The sequence below is a fragment of the Chionomys nivalis genome, chromosome 14 (genome assembly GCF_950005125.1).
Source record: "Chionomys nivalis chromosome 14, mChiNiv1.1, whole genome shotgun sequence".
Taxonomy (NCBI): Eukaryota; Metazoa; Chordata; class Mammalia; order Rodentia; family Cricetidae; genus Chionomys; species Chionomys nivalis.
This window is the reverse complement of record NC_080099.1, coordinates 20,759,716-20,779,312: the sequence shown is the minus strand read 5'-3', so window position 1 is coordinate 20,779,312 and position 19,597 is coordinate 20,759,716. Positions and strand designations below refer to the sequence as shown.

The window sequence follows — 19,597 nt, the reverse complement described above, 5'->3', positions numbered from 1 at the left end:
AGGCAGGAAGTGGATGAGCAGGTCTGATAACTCCATAACCCACTGACCTCCCATAACAACAAAAGACTGAGGTGATCCTAGCTCAGAGTTTTCTTCCTCCTGTTTCCTTTAGGACAGAGTTCTTGAAGAACTCTTAACTGTTGCAAGGTGCTCCTGACTGTTCTGGCTTTAGACCGATCATTTGTTTTTGTTTTGTTTTGTTTTAACTAGGCAGGTCCTGACTTGCCTTTACTAGACACACTTCGCTCCTACTTCCACTCCGCTGAGATAAACACAACGTGGTGGTGGCTGGTAAATTATAATTACAGTTAGTCCTTGTAGTTGCCCTTTTGGTGACCCTAGTAAATGTATGTAACATCAGATGACAAGGGGAAGGCCACCCAGAGGCAGAGACCTCAGTCTCCAGGAGAGATGAGGCTGTTCTATCTCCTGCTTTATCTCCCACCCTCCATACAGGGTGGAATGAGACCTCAAAGCTGCGTTGTGATGAGTCCCAGAATGGTCTGCTCTTAGGAGTAAGCTATCAGAAACACGTACTGTGAGATGATGTGAATTGGAAGATTGAGGATTGAGGTCCTTTGTCTGTAGGTTAATAAACCCTCTAAGTCAGTGGTTCTCAACCAAGGGGCACGGCCCCTTTAGGGATTGAACAACCCTTCCATGGAGGTCGCCTAAAACTATCTAAAAACACAGACATTTACATTATGATTAGTAACAGTAGCAAAATTACAGTTAAGAAGTAGCAACAATATAATTTTATGGTTGGGGGTCACCAAAACATGAAGAACTGTATTAAAGGGTCACAGCATTGGGAAGGTTGAGAACCAGTGCTCCAGGTGATTCTTGTGGCTATCCCGTGTGAGGCCCCTTGCCTCAGGAATTCCTCACCAGCCAGATTTCCTCAACCACTTCAACTGCTGCTAGTTCATGTAGAATCTGTATTGCCACTTTGTGTCTTCTAAATGTGTGTGTGCATGTGTGTGTGTATGCACGTGTGTGTGTGTGTGTGTGTGCCTGTGTGTGTAGTAGAGGATCCATGGACATCCAGAACTGCTGTGAGCTAGCTCAGGAGGGAAAGGATTGGGAAGCCCTCATCATGAACTTGGGAGTAGATGGTTTTGAGAAAGACTTGTGATAGAAGACAATGTGAGGGGAACAAGAGATTCCTTCTGTGGAAAAATCTAATCTCATCGATGTTTTCATTTTCTTTAGAATTCATATTCTCTGTGACACAAGATTTCTCGTGTGACAGTTTTGCACATGGGCCTTACAGGTTGCCTTCTGTTTCCTGGTTGGTCAACGCCAGCAAACTTCCTATTTTCGAGTAAAAAAATATTGCTCAAATCGAAAGATTGTACTGGTTTTCAAAGAACTTCTTAGAGGTAGTAATTTAGCAGTTAGAGATAATAGAAATGCTAGGACCCTATCTTAAGCTTCTCTGGCTTCCTGGGGACTGCCGGGAAAGAACATGGCTGTCCTTTCTGATAGGAGCTCATGTGTGATGTCACCTTCTCATGGCAGGACAGCTTCTGCAGCATGTACTGCAGAGGGAACATTAAGATCCAGTTCCTCTGCAGTGCTTGAGGAACAAGCACCGCAAGGGACTTTTATCTTCGCAGAACCATTTCTATTCTTGGAAACCTATTTCTTTTTTTATATCTCTGAATGGATTATTTCTGCATCTCACTTACATTAGGCAGTAGGTTTGTCTAAAGTCTCTAAGACGACCTCTCAGAATGTTCTCATGTTGTTAGTGAGGATGCCCAGACACTCCAGTGATATATACATATATAGTTTTCAAGACAGGGTTTCTCTGTTTAACAGACCTGGCTGTACTGGAACTAGCTTTGTAGGCCAGTCTAACCTTTAACTCACAGAGCTCCACCTGCCTCTGCCTCACCAGTGCTGGGATTAAAGGCGTGTGCACCCATGCCCGGCTCCAGGGTTATATATTTTTTTTTTATAAATTTATCCTTTCAAAGTCTTGTCTCATCAGTTTGGAAGTTTTACAATTTCTCTGACAGGTTAACAGGTGTTAATTGCTCCCACTCTTAATTTTGTGTGGAAGCAGTACTTTTACTCTCTTTACAGAGTCTATTTTTGGAGTCCCCTAAAGAGATAATAGAGGCAGTGCTATGTGTTGACATGGTAATTACCCAGGAGCATGAGACAGACAGATGCTGTCCCGTGATGGAACCCGCTGCCCTGACATCTTTAACAGACACTAAGAAGTGGGCCTATTCTACTTCAAGGCTCTTTCAGACTTCTGTTTGTTCTGTTGTTTTTGTTTGTTTGGGGTTGTTGTTTGTTTTTTGAGACAGCATCACTCTGAGTAGTTCTACCCGTTCTGGAACTTGCTATGTAGATCAGACTGGCCTTTCCTTTGCCTTTCTAGTGCTGGCATTGAAGCTGTGTGCCACCATGCCCACTTAGACTTTACTTTTTGGCCTTAATGATGTGAATAGCTTTTTCCATTGATATACTCATGGTGCATTTGTTTGTGTATCTGTGTCTGTATGTGTGTGTGAGCGTGTACACACACAGGTTGGGGGATGGTTTCTTCATAAGTTAGTGGAGGGCTTCAGATTTCCTGGAACTGAAGTTACAGCCAGTTATAAGCAGTCAGACTTGAGTACTGAGAACCAAACTCAGTCCTCTGGAAGAGCAGCAAGCACCATTAACCATTGAGCCATCTCTCTAGTCCCCTCATCCCCCTAGCCCCACACACATAGTGTTTTTAACTTTAAATTTTCTAGCTGCTGCCATCTAGATGAAGAGACCACATGCAAATTGACCACATGTTTGTATTCCTGAATAGTGATGCATGCATGACACTTAGAAAACAGTGCAGCAAGATGACACTCTTTATAGTTGGATGTGTTCCTGCAGTAGCTTGTCTCCTTCTGCCGTGGTGGTAATAGAGAGCGTTTCAATCTTAAAGCAAAGAACAAGTGACTGTCAACCTTGTTATCGGTATAATTCTAATGGCTATAGAGTATTTGTGAATGTGTGTATATGTAGCACATTGTATTTAATATAAGTGTGTTGTGTATTTGCACTGCCTATAATTGTCTCCAGCTTTTTAAAATCTTTTTTGTTTTCTTTGTTTCAAAGATTTATTTTTATTTTACATGCATATATGTGTTGCCTCCATGTCTGTGCCCCACGTGTGTGCAATGCCCGCAGAAGTCAGAGGACGGCCTCAAATCCTCTGGAACTGGAGTTACAGATAATTGTAACCCAGTCATCTCCAAGAGGCTGTGTTTTAATCTTTGGCTTTTTGGGGTTCTGTAGAAGATAGAATTGCACCCTCAGATGTGTAGTGGGCAAAATGTGGGTTTGGAAAGTAGAACAAAGTTCAGAATCTTGCCCCCCCCCCCCTTCTTCTCTTCATCCATGGATTAGGCATGCTAGAATCATGCTTTTTGAAAGTGGGAGGATTAGTGATGGTGTGTGCCTCTGCATACTCACGTGTGCGTGTGTTTGTGTTTATAACTTTTTCCTGTGAAGTCAGTATGTATGTGTGTGCGTGTATGTGAGTATCTCGTTCACTCTGGCTTCTAGGAAGGGGACAGCATCTGCTTCTGCTTACCCTGTCTCCCTTCCTCCACCTTGGTGTCCACCACAGCTGTTTGTACATACTGGACAATCAGAGTCTCTTTGGAATAATTTCCAAAAGCATCTAAGCTTTTGTCTCTGTGGCCTCATGATTAGTTGTCTCTCTTTAACTCCATTCATGTCCTAAAAACATTCTTAGCAACAACAGCAAAAAGAAATTCTACTAGTAGGAGAGTGCTGGTAGAAGTGGCCACAGCACTCCCATTCCCTTTGACAGAGAGGTGCATATTCCAGCAACAGCCAGGGGCAGTTTTCTCTTTCAGCTGCTTTCCTGGACAGTGTTGACTGTGCAGAAGATAAAGCAGATACTGGTCTTGAACGAGTTGTCCCCTAACGAGCTCTCCTGCCACTGAGATTCTCTCAAGCCACCTCGTGTCCCGACAGGTGGAATGAGGAGTGTCTGTGCCTTTGATAGACAGCCACATGTGCGGGGGGCTTCTAGTGCTCAGGAGTTCCCATGACCCAGGTGTGGGACCCCAAGTGACTGATTGCAGGTGGCAAGATTGCTTATAGGGAGGGAGACAGTCTCAGCCTGGGATTCCCAGATGGTGACTAAGAAGGGTCTTCAATGCACTAAATCACTACTTGCTCCAAACAACACAATCGTGCCCAAAGTTTTGTTTCAAAGAATGTATTGAGGGTAGCGTCACAGTTTATGCCCAAGACATAAAGTTTTCGCGTCCCTTTACATCTGCTTCGGAACAACGTGGGAATGAATTTGACTGTAATCTAATCCAGTCTTCTCATTCTTGTTAAAATCACATATAACAGTCACGTACTGCCAGTATTAGCGACAAGTGACAAATTTCAATATATACTTCACCTCTGTTCAGATCCGAGGGCTGGCATGTGTACAGCATTCTTTAAAAGTCCCTCATGGTCGTGTATTTAAGGTCGTTTGCTAGATTTAAAAGAAATGTGAGGGGCTGCTTGGACATTGAGGTCTCTGGTCACTGGCGTATATCTGAGCTGAACCATATGTGCAGCTGTCATTGGCATTTTCACAACATTTTTTTCACTTGTAAAAGTGATACTTGTTCACAACAGGAAATTTGGAGAAACAGAAAACAACAAAAACAGAAAGAAAGAAAGAAAGAAAGAAAGAAAGAAAGAAAGAAAGAAAGAAAGAAAATTCACATGCCTAGTATCTAAAGCAAATGATTCTTGACATTTTTGTTAGTATTTTTTCTCAATTACTTATATATTTTATAAATTTAAGGCACATTTTTAGATCATGTTTAATCCTTAATGTTATATGTCATATTTTCTTTTATTTTAAAATATCTTTGAAAATATGATTTTAATTACTTATAATCTGGTTCCCTGATTATAGCATAATTTATTTGTTTCCCTAATTGGGTAGAGTGGGCTTCTAATATTTTCTTATTCTCTGTGAAGCTTTGATGAGCATGTGGGGCATCTGACAGCTCAGTGCCCATGGGTTCAGTCACCAGGGGTAAATAGGAATCAAAGGGCATCCATCAGCTCTTCGGATGCTCTGGCTACTCCTGCCATGCTCTTCTCCAGGGAGCTTGCAATAACTTGTCCTTCTGGTGGCAGAGCATTGAAATGTTTCCATCTAACAACGTGTTAACTTTCTTCAGGCTTATATAATCTGTTATAAAAGCCTGAGTTGTTACATGCATTTGTGTGATTTATTTATTGTCACACTTTCTAGGTGTTTCCCCTTACTCTGAAGTGTTTTTATATGTGTGATTTCTTTATTGAGGCTCTAAATACGTGTGTAACCCCGAGGGTAGGCGTGAGAAAGAACAAGAAAGGGGCTTTTCGGTGACGCCATCTGGGATGGGTAAGTCACAGTGTGCCAGGCAGTCAAAGTAAACATGGCATGCCGTGTGCTGTAGTCATTAGGCCTCTGTGCTGTGTTAGTAGGGAACAAAGTCATACTTTTCCTTCAAGTGTCCACTGCGGCATCCAGAACCTTCCTTTCCCAAAGAGGAATGATAACTTCCTTCAGATGTACCATTTTCAAGTTTCTGATGTTCAGCCTTGGAAGGAGAGACCTCTTCAGTTACTTGGAAACCTGTCTTCCACTCTGGATGTAATTTACCTTAAACATGTGGCCCATTAAAGTCAGCCCCTGCCTGCCCTGCCCCCTGGAAAATATGTGGTTCTCAGTCAGGATTATTTATTCTAATAAAAACGAGTAAATACAGGTAGGAAAGAATGCGGCTCTCCGCGAGTGAGTGGAGCTGGTCAGGTTAATACCCCACCAGCGACGTGCCATGACTCAAGGTCCTTGTCCAGAGTGTCCTGGAGAATTGAGTAACAGGGTAAACCAGACAGGCCAACGTCCAACTCTCCATGAAGAGTGATCTCATGAACAGGATCTTTGCCTCTGGTGATGGCGGGGTTGGGGGTGTTGGAAAATGAGACCCCAAGAAAGATTCGCATCTCTTAATTATTCAAATCCAGTAGAGGTCTGTACAGATCCAGAGGCCCTCTCCTCGACACCATCAACACATAGGCTCAAGAGCTGGTCTCTCTTAGTGTAGAGGCCCGGAATTCCCAGCGCTCGGCTTCATGTTGAGCTTGGGGAAGATGGCTGTTGAAAAACCCTTTCTCTGGGAAATTTGAAAAAAATCAGAATGGACTGCGAGCAAGGTCTCTGATATGCCCTCTCATGAGTGAACAGGGCTACTTTTCAGTGGCATCTGGCGGTTCCTGGTGGTTCTACTTTCTGTTTCAGCACCCTGTCAACTAGCATTGATTTCCTGTAGCCCCTTGTGAGACTCTGTAAAGTGATTTTACCTTCTTTTGAACACGAATGATATTCAAGCAGGTGGAGCAGGGACAGGCCTTCGGAGTCTGGGACTTATCTCCTCACGTGGCATGGAATACGCACACAGTAAATAGGAGGTGGATTGAATTCTAGCACCAGTTCGTTGGCTCCTTAAAAGGGGCTGAAAGGAGGGAGGCTATGGTTGGCTTTTTGTCAGTGAAATAGAAAGCTTCTCCTGGGGAGGGAATGTTTAACTAGATCAGCCCACTGTTTCAAAGATGTGCAGACTATCACTCCTTTTCCAGGAGCCTACAATTTGTGGCCTGAGCTTCTTACAGATTTCTATTAATGCTAGCCCTGAGCTGTGCTTAGACACCAGAGCAGTAAACTAGGAACCAGGACTGGGCTGATTTGAATACGATGGCTGCTGTGAGCATCTTACCCAGGTGCCTGTGGGAATGAATAACAAGGAAGCGTGGAATACCTATCAAGCTGCGGTTGGCACACCCAGTGCAGACTATGTGGCAAATCAGCATCGACCCGGTCAACAATCAGCACACGTGGGAACTAGAAAGAAGCATCCAGAAAACCCCAAACTTCTCCTAAGAGAGCAGCTGTTGCATCAGGGGCATATGTACTGTTGCCCCTAGTAGTGATGTTCAGTCTATTGCTCTGTGAGTTAGGAATCGCCACCCTACCTCATTCGTGAGTAGCCCGACGTTGAGCGTGGTTAAGCCCCAGCAGAATGGGAAGGGCTGCCCCAGAGTCAGCTAGACTAGTTATTGTTTTCCCCAGCCTTGGACTTGTACCACACTGACCTTTAGCCTGCTCCAGCCCCTTGGCCTTTGGCTCCCTTAAGGCTGAATCGTGCACCCGGAAGTTCCTCGGTCAATATTTCATAGGGTCTGTCTCTGTCGTACCTCGAGCACTTCAGTCAGTACGTGCATAGGCATACCTTCCTCATTTTAGCTGGAAGACACTGTCCCAAGATCAGAGACCCCACCCACCAGTCAGGGAAGATAACCTGAGGTGAATAAATCACCAGGGGAAGGACAGATGTTCTATTAAGGTGAGGCTTAGCTGCATCCTTGTTGTGGTTAGTTACATAGTAGCCAGCTGTAATGGCAGAGGGATGTAAAATCTGAAAACACAGCCGAGTTTATGGTATTCTGTGGAGTGTGTGTGGTTACCTGTGAGAGTTTGCACTTCCTCGTCCACTACACCAGAAGCCTGTTCTCAAGACTGAGTGCAGGCATCAGGAGCTTTCAAAGCAGTAGCCCGGTGGCTAGACAAGAAAGGAAATAAAGTCTGCTGCTGGAAAATGCTCTTTTCAGATACCACTTAGAACACTGGTTTTCCAAGTGTGGTTCCTGCACCCGGTAACTCTGCAGCTGGGGATTTTCTAGAAATGTAACTTGTGGGTTCTCTCTTCAGGCTGAGTTTGGCTTCAGCCATGGGGTCCAGCAATCTCTCTCAGAGAGTCTGATAGACTAAGACTAAGGAACAGTACTGACCAAAAAGGCAAATTCGACCCACGCTGCAGATCAGAGACCTCCAAGGGAAGGTGTTCTTGGGACCCTGTGCAAGGGGTGGGTGCTGGCTCTTGGCGGCTGTCTTTCTGATGCTGTGTCTTGAAAAGTGGATTTATCTATTTAAATGTTCCTTCTTCAAGGCAAGCTTTCTATTTATGAACAAAGGTAAGATTGGCAAATAACCTTTTCTGTATACTAATATTTTTTTTGTTTGTTTGTTTTTGTTTTTGTTTTTCAAGACAGGGTTTCTCTGTGGTTTTGGAGCCTGTCCTGGAACTAGCTAGCTCTTGTAGACCAGGCTGGTCTCGAACTCACAGAGATCCGCCTGCCTCTGCCTCCCAAGTTCTGGGATTAAAGGCGTGCGCCACCACCGCCCGGCTTGTATACTAATATTTTACAGACCTTTGGTTTTGTGTGTGTTGGGAGTGGAAGGTGTATGTGTGAGTGAATGCACGGGTTTGTGGATGCAATTACCCCCTTCAGGTGCCATATAGAGACCAGAGGACCACATTGTCTTCCTCAATTGCTTCTTGCTTTTTATTATTAGTATTATGATATAATACTATTAATAGTATTAATAATACATACTGTTATTATCAGGAGGATGAGGATGATGATTTGGTTATGCTGGCTGGCCAGTGATCTGAGAAAGGCCTATCTCTGCCACCCGGATGTGCCTCCACACTCAACTTTTACTGGGTGCTAGGGATCTTAACTCAGGCCCCCGTGCTTGCACAGCAAGTGCTTCACCCACTGAAGCATCCCCCGGCCTGTGTTTTGTGTACTGTCTCTTGACTATAGTCTTCCTGGAAGCCTTTTATGAAGGGTTCATGATATGCACTTGTTGTTGAAGATACCATATAGGAATTAATGTACTCTCAGCATTTTGAAGTATTTTCTGTAATCTTTGAGAATACTTTGGAATTTGTAAAATAAGGCTTAATTGCTGTTGGGATAGCCACTTAAGGATAACTCTTTCTGTTGTGTGTGTTGCAGGGGGTATCATCTCTAAGATGGTGTCTTTTTCCATCCTCAGGCCTCAAACTTCTTATAAGTTCTAGGGTTTGGTTAGTACATCACTCTGGCCAACTGAATAACATATCTCTCAGTTTGGCTTGAAACTGGCACAGTAGAGTGATAGAAATAAATTAGCAGGTATAGGTGATTAGATAAGTAAAACCAGGAAGGTGAATATGTAAGAAAACTTTTGTGTTTTCTGGATTCTGGAGAGTAACAGATAAGAAATCCCTGTATACAGGTTATTTTTCCGCGTGTGTGTGTGTGTGTGTGTGTGTGATGTGGAGCGATTTGTGTGGAGATAAAAAGATAACCTTGTAGAGTCATCTCTCTCCTTCCTCTTTTATGTGGGTACCAGGGATTGAATTTGGGTCCTTAGACTTACAAGGTAGGTTCTTTACCAGCTGAGCCATCTGACTGTCCCCACCCCAATTTTTCAAGAATGAAAAGCTGGGTAATTTGGGGCATTTGGGTTAGAAACACTAGAGAATCTGAGTGGATTGGCACTCTTAGCATGTGGTCTACATTAGTTTACACTTTTCAATACTTCCCTTGCTGGAGGATGTGGCTTCTCAAGGTAAAGATTGTGAAATATGTGCAAGGATTTGTAGTCAGAAAACGGAAAATTTAATTTAGATTTTTTTTCCAGTATCTGTCTTTGGATAACCATTGAATTTCCTAGGCTCCAATGTTTAGTCTAAAGTGTTGGTTTATTGTATCTGTCATGGTTTGGGTGAATAATCATAGTTTTATCTCCACTAGAAGAAAAATAATTTACCCACATGACAGAAATAGAATATGAATTGGTTGTAAACTTACGTTTTCTTTATATGTGTTTATTTGTGGAAGCAAATAAACTAATAATCTCTCTGAAAATAATAATAATATTGTTATTACATTAATCCTAATAATCGGTCCAAAAATCTGTCAAAAGTCTGAAAGTGATGACAGCTTTAATTATTTTGAGTTGATTATTGGAAAAATCATCTTTAAAGTTAGAACACTGATTTTTTTTGTGTGTGTGTGTTTCTGTGTTATTTAATTTGGGCTGTTTGACAGGAACATTTATCAAAATATGCTGCTTAGTGTATGGACTTAAGTATTAGCTGGGGCATTACCTGGTGTTTACATTTTCATTCCGTTTTGCTGATTTTGTTGGTTGTTTGTTTTCAATGAAAAAAGTATAGTACCATTAAACCTGAGCTATTTCCTTGCAGTGACCCATATGTGAAGCTGTCATTGTATGTAGCAGATGAGAATAGAGAACTTGCTTTGGTTCAAACAAAGACAATTAAAAAGGTAGGTTGGCCAACTTTTATGAAATTCATATAAGTCATAATTTAACCCAATTACATTTTATATTTTGGCTCTGTAGAAATTTATGTTTTAAAAATAAGATAGCAATATTTTTATTTTAAGTGACTCTAGTATTATGTCTCAAAATCGCCCATGGTCCAAAACTTTTTCATGTTTTACCTGAGTTATCTCTATAAAGTTTTTTTTCCTTACAACATATATAACAAAACAAATTATTCTGGTTAATTTAATAGTTTTCATAAAGTTTATTTAATGAAATGGATGGTGGACTTGGCAGGCAAGAGAGGAATGGTTTGTGAAATAACTGGTTCTTGAGGAAGCAGAATGCTCAGTCACGTGAAAATACACAGGATGTGTTAATAGTAAAATTATACGTGTGTGTGTTTCCTGTTGTGTGTGTGTGTTGTGCATTTTCATGTGGAAGGAAAAATAAGCATGTATTTGTAGTGATAGGAGCAGCGGGCTACGTTCCTGGTACTTGGCTGCCCGCGTGGTTAGCTTTATACCTGAAATAATTACATGGAAACTATTTTTTTGAACACTGTCTGGCCCATTAGTTTTATCCTCTTATTGGCTAGCTCTTATATATTGGTCTAACCCATTTTTAATATTTTGTGTAGCACCACGAGCTGGTTTACCAGGAAAGATCTTAACCTGTGTCTGTCTGGAGTGGGAGAATCATGGCGACTGTCTGACTCGGCTTCTTTCTCCCAGCATTTTGTTCTGTCTACTCTGCCTACCTAATTTTCTGTCCTATTAAAGGGCTAAGGCAGTTTCTTTATTTAACCAATGAAATTAACTCCTCCATCATTTCCCCTTTTTCTGTTTAAAAAAAGAAAGGCTTTTACTTTAACATAGTAAGATTACATATAACAAAACAAGAATTACAGTTATCAAACAAGAATTACAGTTACAATCTTTATATCTATTTTATCCTTTATCATAACTAAGAAAAACTATAACTATTTATTTATTTTTTAACTCCATCAAAGACTCCAGAGGATATAATATTACCTAAGCAAACAAGAAATAAGTAACTTCCAAACTCTAGAAATGACAGAGACATCTCGCTGCCTGGACAGTTACCCAAAGTTCCTCTGTACCGTTGGGGCATCCATCTTTGGCCTTCAGGCCCATAGTATCCAGCAGACTTTTCCATGAAGCAGGAAATTTTAAAGATAGTTTAGTCACTTTTTGCTGTGTCCTGCAGAATGTCTCGCAGACTCTTTTATGAGTCAGGAACCCCGAAAAATCATCTCACCTTTAGGCAAGTTTAGCAGTCTTCTTTTTGCAGGTTTTTTGTTTTTAGTTTATGTATCAGTCCAGGCAAAAGCAGTTTTGTGCCCAAATGGCTAACCAACTCCATAAGGAGCCTCTTTGATGCCCATCTTCCTCTTGAAGTAGATTGGTGCTGCCAGGAGCAGAGTGTCTCATTGTCATGAAAAGTCCTAAGTTATTAAAACATTAAATGCCATATTTTGCAGTCTTTGAAAGATATGAAGAATGTCTGTCTAACGGAAATATATCTCTATATATCCAGAAAAATCTAACTAACATGACTACAAATTTGACTATTATAGATGATTATCCATTAACGACCTATATTTTCTTATTATACATTACATTTTTAAATGAACTACACAATCACAATACCTTAATAAAGATCAGAAATACATATACTTATAACAAAATTGACCTTAAAATTATACCAATGTAAATTATTTATATCTATATCATATCCCCCTTTAAATGTAGAAGAACATTTATAAACAATATTTGGGAATATGGGCGAAGTTTTTTCTCTCCAAACTGCTTTCTGCTGAATAGGGGTGCTGTTATTCAGGTCTTTCATGGTATAACCTGTGTGCCAGGTTTATCTTAGTGGGCAGTTGACTGAAGCAATTTTTTGAGGGTGTTTACAGCAACCTTTCAGGAGGGTGTGGTCTATCATACCATATTGGGATAGATACAATCCACAGGGTCTCGTCCTCTATGAAAACAAAAGAAGACCCTTTACAAAGCATCATATCCTTAGACCCAAATTTTGAAGTCATACCCTCATGATATCCATTCTGGTTTACTTGGCAGCCCATATAATGAAATGTCTCTCTGTATTTAGCTCCTTTACAGTCAAAAAATTTAAAGAAAACACAATGTACACAATCAGGGTCGTGGGTTCGAGCCCCACATTGGGCACCACCCTGTAGTGATAGAAGCAGCGGGCTACGTTCCTGGCACCTGGCCGCCCGCATGGTTAGCTTTATACCCGAAATAATTACGTGGAAACTGTATTCTTTTGAACACTGTCTGGCCCATTAGTTTTATCCTCTTATTGGCTAGCTCTTACATATTGATCTAACCCATTTTTAATATTTTGTGTAGCACCACGAGCTGGCTTACCATGAAAGATCTTAACCTGTGTCTGTCTGGAGTGGGAGAATCATGGCGACTGTCTGACTCGGCTTCTCTCTCCCAGCATTTTGTTCTGTCTACTTCGCCTACCTAATTTTCTGTCCTATTAAAGGGCTAAGGCAGTTTCTTTATTTAACCAATGAAATTAACTCCTCCATCATGTATTGGGGAGGCCAGAGGCAAATATCAAGTGTCTTGCTTAACCATTCATCCCCTGTATTTTGAGGCAGGGTCTGTCACTAAACCAGAATTCTCTGACTTGAGTAGAAAAACAGGCCAGCAAGTCCCAGGATCCCCTACCTGCTACCTCTGCCACACTGGGTGTTGGCATGACAGGTGCAGTGAACTGCTCTGCCCACTGCTTACTGACTGAGATATCTGCATAATAAAAATAATAATAACAATAATAATAATGTCTAAATTCACTCACCTCTACGCTTTTGTTTATATATAAAAAAATATAGGGATACTTCATTTGTATATCTTGGGCGAGGATGGGTATGGGACTTTGTTAAGGTTTCATGTGTTCTACCAAGAATACTATATTTGTGTTTTGGAGTTGTTTGAGTTATTATTATCCTCCCCTACACACACACACACACACACATATCGTTTCTATGAAATGTTTTCTGATTTCATGATTGTTTTAAAAAGATTGTATCTTTCCTGCTGCTATGGAGACACTTCAGATCTATGGCACAATCAGATCATTTTGTGTAGGAAACAGTGTCCTTCACCTGGCATTAAAAACCAGCAGTGAAACCTGTTTGCAAACAAGCCAGTGTAGAGATTAGTGGGAGGCCGCCTTTGAGGAGGGAGGCCATTGTTCCCAGTGTTAGGTACTGGCACTTGTTCTGTTCCCATTGAAGCTGAGGTCTCTAGTCAGAACTGTAGTCAGGGGGCCTGGTCCCCTGCTGGGCTAGAGCCAAGGACCCAGGCCAGTGACTATGGTATTACAATGCCTTTCATTTGGAGTGGCAGCCCTGCTTCTCCCTCCCTTCGCCAGCTGGAGGGAGTGTCTCCATTCTCGCAGCCCGGTTCCTGGTTAGTATTGCTGTGTTGTGCTGTGTGGTGCTGGACTGTGCCATACTTGTGGGAGAGCTCATGCTTCCTCTACCTGTGTCCCTGCTCCTTTTGCTTTGTGGTTTCCTTTTGTCCCTGGCCTGCCTGGCAACACCATCTGTTTCTTTCCATGTAGCTGTCTTCCAGTTCTGAAGGGGAGCATTTGCCACCCCCAATTCTATCTCAGTTCTATTCATACCCCCAAAATGTGGTCATTTAGGGTGGGGTTCTCTGGAGTTGGGGGTTGTTATTTTTTTAATCGATGTCAATTGATCATTGCCACAGTGCTGTTCTGCATGTGTGGTTTAGTAAGCTGAGTATTTCTCTTTCCCCTGTTAAAAGGTAAATATGTCGGCGAACAACTTTTCATTTTCAAAATTTTATAGGTTGTTTTTACAGGTTGTGTTTCTGACTTTTATGCCTGTACAAATCTGTGTTGTATAAGTGATGTGTATTGGTTGTGTGTGATGTGTATATGTGTTCCTTCATAGAAAAGTGCTTCATGTTAAATTAGAAGACTGTTTAGTTCAAGCTCAACACCAGAATATCGTTGCTGTGTTCTTGCAGGATGTGTATTTAAGGTGAATGATGTGTGAATGAAGGGAATCAAAGGATATCTTTTAAATGATTGCTTTAGGGAAAAGAAAAAAATAGTTTTCGTTATAGTGTGTGTGTGTGTTTGTTTGTTAAAATCTCCTCAATATTGTTCTCTGTGAAAATATTCTTCAGATATCAACAATGATGTAAGTAATGAGAACTTTCAGCCTTTCCTCTGTGAACACACACTTGTAGCAGGTAGAGGGGAATCAACAAAGTGTACATCCTTCTTGACAGAGTAAAAGGGGACTTTTGTTTTTCGTGGCTCTTTGTCGGTAAGTCCCAGCATTTTTTCCTTTGGGTGAGCTCTAGCGATTTACGGTTTCATAGTCATGAATCATGACTTTCATAAATATCGTCTCTCCCCATCCATTTTGGGTTTATAGAATAGTCTCAGATAATTGACTAAATGTTGCTTTTATTGCCGTTTTGAAAATCGCTTTTATGAGGAAATTGTTTGCACAAATGTGAAAGGCTTGTGTTGTATTAGCAACAGCTCCAGCACGGCTGAAGATCACGGAATTCTCTCTCTTCCAGACGCTGAACCCGAAGTGGAACGAAGAGTTTTATTTTAGAGTAAGTTTTTCTTTCATTTTTGTAGTAATACTATTCATACCTAGATTGATATATCAAAATAGACTCATGGAAAGAAAACTAGATAGCATTTTAAAAGTAAGAAATTTCTCTTAAGACAGGAAATGTTTGGGTTCAGTAGACTCAGGATATGTCCCAAATTTTGAAAATCTGTGAAGGTTTCATTTGTAGAGGAGAGATAGAAAAGGTCGTCAATATATCATGTTCTTTTTTCAGATCAAACTTTTCTTTAAATATAATATTTAAATATAAAAATAAGACTTTGGGATCCGGTTAATTCCAGCTCTGGGCTTGTTTGTTTTGCAACCTTTAAAAAAATAAAATTTGAAGGAAAAGAAAGGCAAAAATACAGTGCAATTTAAAACAGTAGCTGAATAATTTCTACGTGATGCAGATTATGAACTGCATCCAGAGTAGAGAGATAATTAAAAGGAAGCATTATAAATTACCAGTGATGAGGACAGGGGTAGTTCAGTGGCAGAGTACTTCCCTAGCATTCTGGAAACCCTGGGTTTGAGCTCCAGCACTGCCTCCCCACAAAAGACAGAAAATTACCAGTTATGTTCAGGATAGAAGGAAAAGATTTCTAATTCAGAGATCTAATGTGTACAATTACTTTCAATACCACCGAATAGAAGAACGTTTTCTCAGCCTCCGGCATCCCTTGTTTAGAACAGCTGGATACTGAAGGGGATTCTGTGAATTGATAGAGACTGGTGCTTGCTGGTGTTTGCTAGCAAATATTTGGAAGCATCAAGCCCCTCAGCCATTTAATTGGAAGAGAAAAAGGAGTTTCCTTTAAAAAATGAAAATTTGAGTTGTCTGTACACCCAGGATGCTAAGAAAGACTCACCTCCAAACTGCTCCAGCTTAGGCCTTCTAGTGACTGCATGCTAAGAGCCAGGCACACAGCCCTGGCTTCTTTCAGCCGTGGTAGGATTTTCTGTGCTGCAAACTTGGATGACTTTCCCTGCATCTGTTTTCTGTTATGTTCAGAACTGAAACATGGCTCTGAGGTTTTAACACTTGGTAGATCCCATGTTCAGCCTCTACCAGATACAGTTTACATAAGTTGGGGAGGGGCTGAAAAGCTGTTGGTGGCTGATAGGTGGCTAGATCTTTATTAGTGCTCAGATACAGCAAGAGCTTTCTTGGGGAGCTAAATCATTTGCACACCTTCCATTTGAACCGCATTGTATGAATTTTATTATATATAAAACTTTGTCCATAAGTCTTACCTATAGGCATATTTGTTTCTCTTTTTCTTTTCTTAAAGGATCTTTGCTTTATTACCTGCACAGTTTCTTAACAAATGCCTATTGCTTGCCCATTTCTACTGTAGACTATTGATGCATTTCTGATAGGTGTGCAGCCTTTGGCAGAGTTGATGAACAGACAGCCAACCATCTGCTTGTTCCGTTGCAAAGCTGTCTGCAGATACGGGGCCAGGAGCTCAAATTGAGCACATGAGCTCTCTGTGCTACAACCAAATGTAATTTCATCTTATGTTTCATGGGGAGCCCAAGCCTAGCATTAGACCCAACTCACATGCCTGCCGTTGCCACTCACTTTGAGAACTTGAAAACACCAAACATTCACAATCTCCTGAAGAAGTCCATTCCATGTAGGCTTTTCTTCCCAGATCGATAGGCGAGCGTATCAGTAGCAATACCTGATACCGTGTCGGGCAGGATTGGTAAGGTAGTCAGAGGCACCTGAGTCCACATGATGAAACACAGGTTATTTGGGTGAGTTGGGGTAAAGAGAAAGAAACAAACAAACACTGACAACTCTCAGGGCTGTGACTTTGCCCTAACCCAGGGCAAGTCCTCATTGCTCAATATACTGGCTTGTGTGCTCCTGGGTAAATTGCTTCACCACCCACTTGGGCTCAGTGATTTCTGTGTGAAAATGAAGCGATAGTTACACACTGTTGAGTTGTTGGGAGAATAAAATGAGACCATAAAGTGTTAGTAGTTCAGGAAATAGTAGTTGGAGGTGGAGCACAATGGCATATAGCTGTTTGCGTGTACATCATTACCATCATTAGGCCAATGAGCATAAGACCTTGACCTGCAGACATGAGGGTAGCTTTGTAGAAGAGATTGGAGCTCCTTTAAGACTGTTAAGAAACAACAATAAAGATACTGCCTTTTTCTGATATGCCTAGATATTTGGGGTAGAATAATAGCAGATAAACAGGTCAGTCATTATTATACAGTAGAGTCCAGTGTGCTAGAGATCATTCTTGATTCTTCCTGTCTCTTAGATCAAATTTAAAATGATACCTGTTGATATTTAAATATAGTTTCTGTCCCTTTTAGGTAAATCCATCTAATCATAGACTCCTGTTTGAAGTATTTGATGAGAACAGATTGGTAAGTCCTTGGTTTTGAGTTTTGCTTTCTTTTCTTGAAAACTGATTTTTTCCAGTGGCACCTTTGAGATCTTCCGGGTCATTCACAGCAGTGCACATGCCCCCAAAAAACTGTTTTTGTCTCACTGTTCAAGCTCTCAATGCTGCCAAATATTTGTGTGTTGCTAGGACAGAAATTTTATTTGGGTATGTGTATTTTTTATAGTTAATATTGATAAAAGTCACCTATGATTATGAGGCTCATCCCAAAGGCCTCATTATGCTTTGTGTAGGGAACTCAGATGCAAAGGTGTATCTGTGAGGATGCCATCAATCCTGTAACCAAAGCTTGTGGCCATTTAAAATGTTCCTCAGGCTTAGCATGCCACAGTGAGTTCACGGACATCTCTATGGTGATTGTCTCTGGGGAAACAAAAGTCTAATTTGCACTGTATAGTTAAAACAAATCTCCTTCACTGTTGAAGTCAAACAGTGATACCTTCTCTAGAAAAAAAACTTAGAAAGTCATTTCAAAGGACGAGCATAAGGGCTGGAGGTGTGGCTTCGTGGTAGATTTTTTGCCTGGCATGTGTGAGGCTCCATTCCCCATTCAGTAAAAATAAGAAACCCATACATGAAATAAAACCCACCGAAAGCAAAATAAGGAATCCCAAAGACATGCACGAAGATAACTGATACAGCAAACATTTTATGTATAGATCTATAATATATGTGTAATTGACGTAGAATATAAAGCACATGTGTGATGACCAGAGGACAGCTTTGTAGAGTTGGTCTCTCCTTCCACTTTTCTGTACGTTCCAGGGACACAGGTGACTGTTTGCATGACAAGGGCCTCTATCGACTGAGACATCATGCTAGCCTAGCGTTCTCCTAAGTAACTAGAATGTTTACACCAAATTCCCGTGAGCCTCATGTCCCAACTTTGAAAAATGAACATGATCAAGTTATGTGTAAGTCTTGAAAGCACCCTGACAAGTGGGAATAAAACTCAGGGCGCTTGATTGATTATATTCCTGTTTACTGCCCTGCCTAAAAGGAATGTGTGTTCATGACCTCGTCTTTCTACAGAATTCAATTGAGACTCCACACATTGTAGACTAGCTTGAGGCTGACAGAAAGTATCGTCAAGAGGATTCTTGAGACAAAGTTCCGTGCTCCGCTGTTATTAAGGATGAAACAGCTGTGCTTCAGAGTCTGAATGTGATTAAATGCTGGTCAGGGGGGCACACAGGGTCCAGCACCTGGGCATCTCAATGTCAATTTATACTGGGGAATAGCCAGAACCTCTACCCTTAATAAAGAGTTTGTGGGTGGATATAATCTGACACGCTTGGCTTTAGTCTCCCAAATGGAAAGCTAGCAGATTGTACCTCCTAGCCCAGCATCTTTCCAGTTATAAATATGGATCATGGTTGAAATGGAATGTGGCTTGTGGGAGTGATCGCTAGGGGCACTGAGTAACTCTTGTGTGAACTGCTCAGTGTAGGTCCTGCCTCTCCTACTCTGATCTAGCAAGAGCTAGTAACTGAACTGGTGACATTCATTGAAATAACGCAAGCAGTAAGTCTCTGCAGGGATGGGGCCTCCATAGACTGATACTTACCCTCTGATTTGAGGAGGAAAATCGTTTTAAAATGAAACAATGGTCAGACTTGAAGAGAAAGTGCCTCTTCGTGCTCTCCTACTAAAAGAGATTTCCTGTTTAGAAAGTCTTGTATTCCCCATTTGTGTGCTCTAAAATAATGCTTGCAGTTGTGTGACCTTACCGTGAGTAAGAAAGGTATTTCCAAACCAAAAGGAGGCTCTGACTACAGAGTACTTTAAAAACTGTGAGCAGTCCTGTATTATATGTTATGCTGTCTGCCATGCAGCTACAATGCATAGATTGCCAATGGTGCTGGTGGTGGCCTTTCCCCTTTGTTGCCTGTTAATCCAGCTGACACAATACATGACTGGAGTCTACTTGGAATTTCTGGCATCGAGCAGACTAGAGTCTAGGTCTCACAAAGCTTATTTTTGCCATTCAGAACTCTGTGCTTTTAGGAAACAAGTTCGTGTGTGTAAACACAGGGTTAATCCACCACACCCTCTGCTCCAGAGCAATTAACAAAGACATGCTTTGTCGATTTTAAAATAAGTTTTTCTCACTCTTTCCCCTCCTGGCTTTTTTTTTAAAGTCCCACCTAAACAAATCTCTTTGTTAAGGAACTGGTGTTTCTGGATCATAGAAAAGAGTATATTTAAAATGCAGAGAATATTTCCAGGTTCATTATGGATATCCGCTGACAATGTTTTGGGCATTCACTTTTAGTTCTTAGATTTATT

At 41.2% G+C, this 19,597-nt stretch overlaps 1 protein-coding gene across 4 annotated transcripts in view; it reads left to right on the top strand.

Moving 5' to 3' along the window:
• Nedd4l (NEDD4 like E3 ubiquitin protein ligase) overlaps window positions 1-19,597 on the top strand; it is a 320,367-nt gene that overhangs the window by 168,602 nt on the left and 132,168 nt on the right. For all 4 annotated transcript variants that reach the window (XM_057789216.1, XM_057789218.1, XM_057789215.1 and 1 more), the window contains 3 exons: window positions 10,128-10,209; window positions 14,836-14,874; window positions 17,217-17,270. In XM_057789216.1, coding sequence (XP_057645199.1) covers window positions 10,128-10,209; window positions 14,836-14,874; window positions 17,217-17,270 — 175 coding nt within the window. The remainder of the gene's footprint in view (window positions 1-10,127; window positions 10,210-14,835; window positions 14,875-17,216; window positions 17,271-19,597) is intronic.